This window comes from Sturnus vulgaris, chromosome 13, assembly GCF_052056855.1.
Source record: "Sturnus vulgaris isolate bStuVul1 chromosome 13, bStuVul1.hap1, whole genome shotgun sequence".
Classification (NCBI taxonomy): domain Eukaryota; kingdom Metazoa; phylum Chordata; class Aves; order Passeriformes; family Sturnidae; genus Sturnus; species Sturnus vulgaris.
Genome location: NC_142255.1, coordinates 10,646,093 through 10,654,127, shown reverse-complemented (window position 1 = coordinate 10,654,127; position 8,035 = coordinate 10,646,093). Strand labels below are relative to the sequence as shown.

The window sequence follows — 8,035 nt, the reverse complement described above, 5'->3', positions numbered from 1 at the left end:
CTGCAGAAATTGTCATTAAGAAAACTCTCTTTTCTAAAGAAATTATTTAAGTTTGAGTTGATTGCATACTTGTTATATGCTTACTCAATCCAAATGTTTGTACAGTAAGCAGTAACTAATCTAAAATTACTCCCAAAACCCCTGACTTCCAAAGCAACACCAAGGAGTTAAGCATTGACAAACCTTTCACTGCCACTGTATTTTGTAATCTGCTTGTCAGAAAGTAAGCCTGTAGATAAGCACATATAAAACACCTTACATATTATACAGAATGGGACTTCCTCCTATTTAATTTCCTGAAAGCTTTTCTATTTCTTACATATTTGCTGTCTTCTGGAGACTTCACAACACATTTTCTTATTATGCCATTTTTGTACTTAAAAGTAGGAAATCTACAATAACACTAGGCTGTTTCACAGTGTTTTATCTAAGTATCTCAATTACTTGTTTCATCAGATGTAAACCCACCCAAAGCAAACAAGATTTTAATTTATTATTCATTACTGAAATAACAGAACTTTTCACAAGTGATACTTTACTGTATTTCACACTCCCTGAAAACTGCAGTAAGTACAGTACTAAAGAGCAGGAAAGATGCAAACCTTTTCAAAATCTTTGTAATATATTTAAAAATACTTATGCCACTCCTTCTTAGATTCAAGAGGCTAATTCTTGATTAGAGAATTTTTCATAAAATTCCAAGTCTTTTATGCTTAAAGATGGTTTTACAGTCTTCAGCAATTTCACAAAATGTTCCTGTTTTACAGCAGTAGCTTTGAGTCCATTCTCTTGCAATGCCAACAAAGCAGCCTTTAAAAGAAAAAAACAAAAACAACTTAGTCCTTATCATGTTTTAAATTGCAAAGAATACTCTAAGTGTTCTAAAATATTTTACAAGGAATGAAGTGTTAGTTAAAACATCTGAAAACAGCTTTGTATAACATACAGATATTTAACAACAGATAAAGATCCAAGTAAGGTTACCATAAGGTTACCATTTTTCATTCACTTTTTCTGTCTAGATTAGACAATCCATCCTTTATCACTTGTGTATTTGTATTTTCTTACTAGTCTTCTGTCTTTTATACAACTCAACTCAAATTCTGGATTTCTCTTCTCATTTTTTCCTCTCTAGCCTTGACAGTACCTGCTAATTTCAGCTTGCAGTACAAAGAATGCAATTCACCTAGATGTGAGCATGAATTAGAGAGGGTCACATGAAATAAAGGGTAGTACAGCTCCTTAGCTCCTGGTAAATAAGCACAGACTTTATTGTTACTTGGCTCTTTCATTTAAACAATGAACCCTTGTTCAATTCTTCTGTTTTAATAATTTTCTTTGGATTTTCAGTGCAAACAGGGAAAGAACCTGTACTATAGATGGTTTGGTAACACCTGTGAGTTAGCTCTCTTTTTTAAATCAAGGTTGTTATTTAAATTTATTTCAGATGAACCTGGAATATTTCTTACCTCCTTGCACAGATTTTCAAGATCAGCTCCAGAGAAGAGGTCTGTTAGGGCTGCCACATCTTGTAATGACACATCAGTATCTAATGGAATTTTTTCGGTGCAGATTTTCAAAATGGAGAGTCTTCCCTGTAAATTGGTGCATGTTATGCAAGAAAACAAAACCAAACAAATGAAAAATTAATCTTTCTGCAAAGCAGTACCAAAGTTGAAATTAGAGTCAAGGAAAATCCAGAAAAGTACCAAAACTACCCGGTTTTGGTGGAAGAATAAAATGCTATTAATGGAGATAATGCACTTCTAGTAGTCTCATATATTTAAGATCTGATATTCACAGTAACTCCTTGCTTCATGGAAACACAGTATTTTAGGCTGAACAGGTCTCATTTGGCATGCTTTGGGTCAACTTTTTTTTTTTGTGAAGCTTAGGACAAACAGATACGCTATCCTTGGGAACAGTACACAAAAGTAATTTGAAGCAAGGACAGACAACGTATTTTGTTATTTTCTAAACTGTAGCTTGACTTTGTAAATATGTTTTCTCTATAACTACATACACCAGTTAAAATCTTACTGGTGTTTAAAATAAAAGTATCTTTATTACTTGAATTTTTTCATTGCACCTTGAATCTCGTGACTGACCTCCAGTGAAACACCCATCACTTGTTAAGTATGTTACAGGAATATGCTCCCTTTGCTCTTAAACTATGCTGGTAATTAATATCTCTCCCCTTAAAGCCACGTATGGATGTGTAATACCTTCAGATCTGGAGGTGGAATATAGATCATCTTGTCCAGCCTTCCAGGACGGAGTAAGGCATCATCCAACATATCTGGTCTATTTGTTGCAGCAACTACCATGAAATCTTTGTTCAAAGTTTCCTGAAACTCTAGCTGAGTAAGAGATCATGTAAACATATTAGTGCAACATGGTTGAGATAGGTATTATCAAAACATATCAGTTAACTACTAATGACAAGAGGGGAAGAGCAAAAAGATAATGTAATTTTACATTACATTAGTAATTAGTTAATTTCCCTCCTGTATTTTATCTTTCTTGAGCAAAAAAATGCCTTGGTACAGGGCAGATTACATGACAAAGAAAAAATATTGTAAGTATCTGCCTTGGCAATAAATAAGGACTTTTTTTGGACCAGATTGTAACAAAGATCTTTTTTATATGCAAAAAATTCAGTATCCTACAATTTAGGAACTGTTCTCTTTATTATTCCCCCAGGGAGTACCATCATAAGAAAAAATTTATATACAAAAAAGCTAAGTATTAAATGTTGTACCTTCACTTGTCAGTGAATTGTTCACAAGTTTTTGTTTAAATAACTAACTGATCATAACTGTGCTGCTTTTGTATGCATTATGTGTGACAAAAGAACTGCAAATGAAGTAGGGGAAGTACTTATAAAAAGTAAGCTTGGGGAAGAACTTGTTTAAGAGTCAAATCACACAATCAATCTAAAAATTACTGTCAAGAAAAGGATTTTTGTGACAGAAGATGAAAACCCAACTAATAATGCTCATTAGTCTGTGTGGGTATTTTTTTCAAAGAAAGCCTAATTGAGGAACAGTGTATGTAAAAACAATCAGCAGCCTATATACAGTATCTTCTAAAAACTAGCAATTATGACAGAGTAAAAGAGCTTCTTGTGTGATTTTATGTTTGAGGATTTTAAGTTTAAAATGTGAATGCCAACAATTAAATTTTTTGAAACAACTGGACACCACTTCTCATTCTTCCTACACAGAAAAAGGAACATAAATACCTTTCTTTCCTCATCACTTTGTTCTTGGCATTGAGCCTCAAGCTGTAGCTTGCCTCCTCTTCTTTCTGTAACTTTCAGCCCAACTCCATCCAATTCATTGAGAAGAACAGAAAGAACCCGCTCTGAGACACCATGGCCAGTTCTGCAGTGTGCCCGAGATCCCAAGATAGAATCAATCTCATCTAGAAATATTATTGCTGGAGTATTTGCTCTTGCTTGACGAAAAACCTTTACAACAGATGTCAATAAAAGAAAAGATTAACACCTGCATTCTATCAGGTAAGGTGAAAAAAGAATCCCACTTACATATACTCTGTATTTTACTTAACTTTAAAGGTACATTTGTAATGATTCTGTTCTGGCTTACATTTACTATTGGCAAATTCTGCTTCTTATTTATATTCCTAAATGAACTGAGAACAAAAGGCTAGAAATACTTCCAAAGTTTAACACTGGTATAATTTTAGGGATAGATTCTCACTTTATCTACATGTGAATTGGTAAGCCATTTTCATTTTATAAACAGATGAGAGCTCTACCATCTTTTCAACAACAAAATTTAGGTCTAACTAACACTTTACAAAAATCAAGCAAAAATAGACTACAGAACCTTACACAAATTAAAAACTGTACCTGAGACAAAATCTTCTCTGAATCTCCAACGTAAGGTGAGAACAGGTCAGCACCACTTACAGAGAGAAAGGAACAGTGACAACTTGTGGCCACAGCCTTCACCAGTGTGGTTTTGGCACACCCAGATGGTCCATAGAGAAGAATACCCTTGGGATGAGACAGGCCCATCCTGGCAAATGCCTCAGGAAATTTCATAGGCCACTCAATACTCTGTCAATACATAAAAAAGGGATCAAATTCTTAGTAACAAGCAATCAATCAAACTCCCAAGTGCATAATTTCCTCTCCTTGATACAAACATTAATTGGAAATCAGAGAATACTGATTTAGTCTTTCTTCATATATTGTCCCCTGCTTAAATTTTCCATTTGAAACAGAACTAAAAGCAATCCTGAAGAGATAACAGTCAAGAACCATCCCTGGATAGATATTCAGGAATGGACAAATTATCTGGCTACAAGTTAAGTATTTTTCAGCTACTAAAAACATGCCTATTTTCCCATTATATTACTATGCTTGGTGGTGGTATCTTGTGACTGCAACATTTCTAACTCAAGCACTGTAACAACGTTTAAAATACAATTTATAATCAGGTAATTTGCAAGGGAGATAATTTTCCTAATACAGAACACCTTGGAGTACACATTTAGAAATTAGCTGTTTATCTAAATTAGTTTAATACATTACCTGTTTTAACTTTAATTTCACATCTTCAAGACCACCAATTTGCTCCCACGTCACAGGTTTACACTCCGTTAGTCCAACTGCACCTCGAAAAGAGGACGGTTGAATTTTTTTAAAAGCTTCTTGGAAATCTCCCATGTTAATCATGGTTTCCCTTTCAGCTGAATCCTGAAAAAAATCCCCAGATAAAGCATATTAACATTTTAATGCAATACTTTAATGCTGCACTAATATGCAAACCACTTAACCTAAGGCTAAATAAAACTAATAAGGAAGTCAATTCCTGAGCTTAAATACTGCAGACACAAAATGCAATATAAAGTAAAATATAACCTCTTTAATAGCAAGTTTTTACACAGGAAAAAAACAATTTTAACAGAAATTAATGTTTCAGAGAAAACTACTATTCCCTAAATTATAGCTCCATCAGGCAGTGATAGGCTAAATCAAATACTTGCTGTCAGGGTTAACACACATCACACCCTACAATCTTATGAATAGAAATAAAAAAATTTACAAAATCATGCCACTATTAAACCAGAGATGCAGTAACACAGCTAAGGTGAGAACTGAAATGACGAGCAACAATAACATATTTATAATATGCTTGGTGCGAGTCTTCAACCTGTTGAGCTTTTCAAATAAAGTATTAATGAGGAGAAGGGTAGTACAAGTATTAGTGACATTGGTCTTGACTGATTTGCAACCATACCAAAGAGCTGTGGGACACAGCCTGCATAGCAGCTTCTCTGCAGAGTGCTGTAAGGTCAGCTCCAACATACCCAGTTGTCATTTCTGCCAGCTTAGCCAAATCAACCTCTGCAGAAATGGGCATATCAGATGTAAGCAACTGCAGGATGGATCTTCTCTGTGTTACTGTTGGCGTCCCAATAATAACCTAAATCAAACAGAATAAACAAAAATTTTAAGTAGATAATTTGCCATACTAATTTATTTCATAGATCTAGGCAAGCAGTTTTGTCTCTGCTTTATATTGGCTATTGAAAATTTATATATACTTATATCCCAACTAAAGAGTTTTACAGGAAACCTATTACCAGCACTATACAAATGACAAGTATTTAAAATACCATTTACTTTCCAAGTGAATAGTGTTTGTATAAAGAGTTGACCGTAAGGCACTGTCAGATAGCGTTTATAGTCCCATAACAGAAATAATAATTTCCTTACATCACAAGCACTAAATTGGACTAATATGATAGGAAAAAATAAAGTAGTTAAACATTCATACATTATTGAAAACCTGGTAAAACATCATCACAAAAATACATCTCAACAATCTGTACATCTCAGAAAATAATGAAAATTATAATTATGAAAGCATTAAAAGACTTGATTAAACTGGTGACCTAGGAGTGGGTTTAGCTAGGAAAACAAACACTACAAGCACAAGCACTTTGTGTTGCATAACTGCATGTGTTCTTTTTCTTTGGACTACTATGCTAGTGGAAGTTTTCCAGAGTAGACCCAACTACTATTACTAAAACCTGAATGTTTTGACATAACAGGTTACTAGTTCTCTGTCACAATAAATGTTTAAGCAGAAATGCACAAATCTTCAGTCTAGGATTTAAATGGAAAAAAAATCCAATCCTGTAAAGCTAAGCATCTGTGAGCAAATAAGCCCACTCAAGATGAGGTCAATGTCTTTATGATAATGAAGCAGAAAGACTCCTCCCATCCATTTTCCAGTAATGGAAACTGGAACACTGGAGCTCTCAGTGCTCCGAGTAAAAAACCCACAACAACCATACCCAAGTTGCAGCAAACTACAGAGAGAAACAAGACACCTGTCCCAAACCTGTAGAATTCCACTATGAAACATGACTAGAAGACGTTCATTAACAGCCCCCTTCAACCTCAATGAGGAAAGAAACATGTGAGTGTATGAGTAACAGGGTTTATTTACCTCTCTGTCAAATCTGCCAGGTCTTCTCAGTGCAGGGTCTAAGGCATCAGGCCTGTTGGTCGCTGCCACAATGACCATCTTCCCCTCACTGCCTACTCCATCCAGCAGCGTCAGCAACTGAGCAACAATACGATCTTCAGGAGCATTGTTTGAACTTCCTCGCTTTGGGCATAAAGAATCAATCTCATCAAAAAAGAGAATGGTAGGGCCCTCGTTTGCCATCTCTCTGCCTTTTTCAAAGACTCTCCGCAAATTCTCTTCACCTTCTCCTGGTCTTGAACCATGGAGGGCTGGGCCACTGATGCCAAATAGATACGCACCCAGCTCTTTTGCTACTGCCTTTACCGTTAGAGTTTTCCCTACACCTGGGGGTCCAATTAATAGCACTCCATTGGGGACAGAAAGACCCAGCTTCTTGAAAGTTTTTGGAAAGCGGAAAGGAAGATCAATCATTTCTTTCAAAGACTTCCCCACATCATCCAGTCCTGCAACTGAAGTTTTTGCAGTGTCTTCTGAAAGATGTCTGTACCATTCTAAAGGGATCACCTCCTTAATTTTTATACTTGTCTGGGGAGTTACCAATCCAGCTCCCTCATTCAAAGGAGATGTAGACAGTATTTCAATATACACCACGGGATTTTCGGGACTTGAGGGAACAGTAACAACGTAACGAGGCGAAACATACACATTTCTTAGCAGTTCTGTGATTATCTCCTGCAACAGCCCTCTGGGAGTTGACTTTTTCAGCGCGGCGCTTTTGAGGACCACTCTCACAGCGGCTGTTCGCAGCTGTCCGTACGGCAGCAGCTGCAGCCGGCCCAGGCTCAGCGAGAGGCCGCGCAGGTGCCGCGCCGCCAGCCCCGCCGTGCTGCACGTGAGGTCGGCCTGCAGGTACCCGTCCGCCAGGTCGTGCCGGGGCCACGCCGTGCACACACAGCAGCCGCCGGGCACGGAGATCCTCAGCGGGGCGCCGATCCTGGCTCCCAGGAAGGACAGCGCGGCAGGTCCAAGCCGGCACCGCTGGGTGCCCTCATCTCCCGGGTCCAGCGGGAGCAGCTTTAAGACTGACGCCTCCATCGCTGCCTCCGCGAGGGAAGGCAGCAGCCCCCCTGGTTTGCGCGGGCCCGTCGGCTCCTTACTCACCGCGCCTCACTGTCCGGCGGGGCTCCCGCTCCGTCACCGCCCGGCGCACCGCAGCCGCCCGGCATTGCCGACCCCGGGCAGGGACCCCGGGCAGGGACCCCGGGCAGGGACCCCGGGCAGGGACCCCGGGCAGGGACGGGACGGGCCGGAGCGCAGCCGAGCCGCTCGCGCGCTGACAGGCGGCCCCGCGCATGCGCCACAGCGGAGCACGCGCACTGCGCCCCGCCTCTTCCCCCGCAGGATCGCGGAATGAGTCCAGCGGGAAGGGAGCTCCGGGATCATCCAATATAAGCTCTGTCCCAACACCACTGTGCCGGTGTGACCGTGGCACTCAGTGCCATGTCCAGTCTTTCCTTAAACATAGCTAGGGATGGTGATTCCTTGGCAGTTCACTCAATATC

At 39.1% G+C, this 8,035-nt stretch overlaps 1 protein-coding gene across 1 annotated transcript; it reads right to left on the bottom strand.

The window, feature by feature from the left end:
• Positions 1–473: 473 nt before the first annotated feature.
• AFG2B (AAA ATPase AFG2B) lies at positions 474–7,824 on the bottom strand. The gene is made up of 8 exons (XM_014887780.2): positions 6,492–7,824; positions 5,274–5,459; positions 4,565–4,729; positions 3,878–4,087; positions 3,245–3,472; positions 2,226–2,360; positions 1,470–1,595; positions 474–810 (listed from the first exon to the last, which is right to left on the bottom strand). The coding sequence occupies exons 1-8, from the start codon at positions 7,566–7,568 to the stop codon at positions 658–660; spliced, it is 2,280 nt and encodes a 759-aa protein (XP_014743266.1). The 5' UTR covers positions 7,569–7,824; the 3' UTR covers positions 474–657.
• Positions 7,825–8,035: the final 211 nt, after the last annotated feature.

Coding starts and splice junctions, on each gene's coding strand:
- AFG2B (XM_014887780.2), bottom strand. CDS start 7,568: ATGGAGGCGTCAGTCTTAAAGCTGCTCCCGCTGGACCCGGGAGATGAG. Junction 4,088..4,564: donor TGAAATTAAAGTTAAAACAG/GTAATGTATTAA, acceptor ATGTATTGACAG/AGTATTGAGTGGCCTATGAA. Junction 3,473..3,877: donor CAGAGAAGATTTTGTCTCAG/GTACAGTTTTTA, acceptor TCTGTTGTAAAG/GTTTTTCGTCAAGCAAGAGC.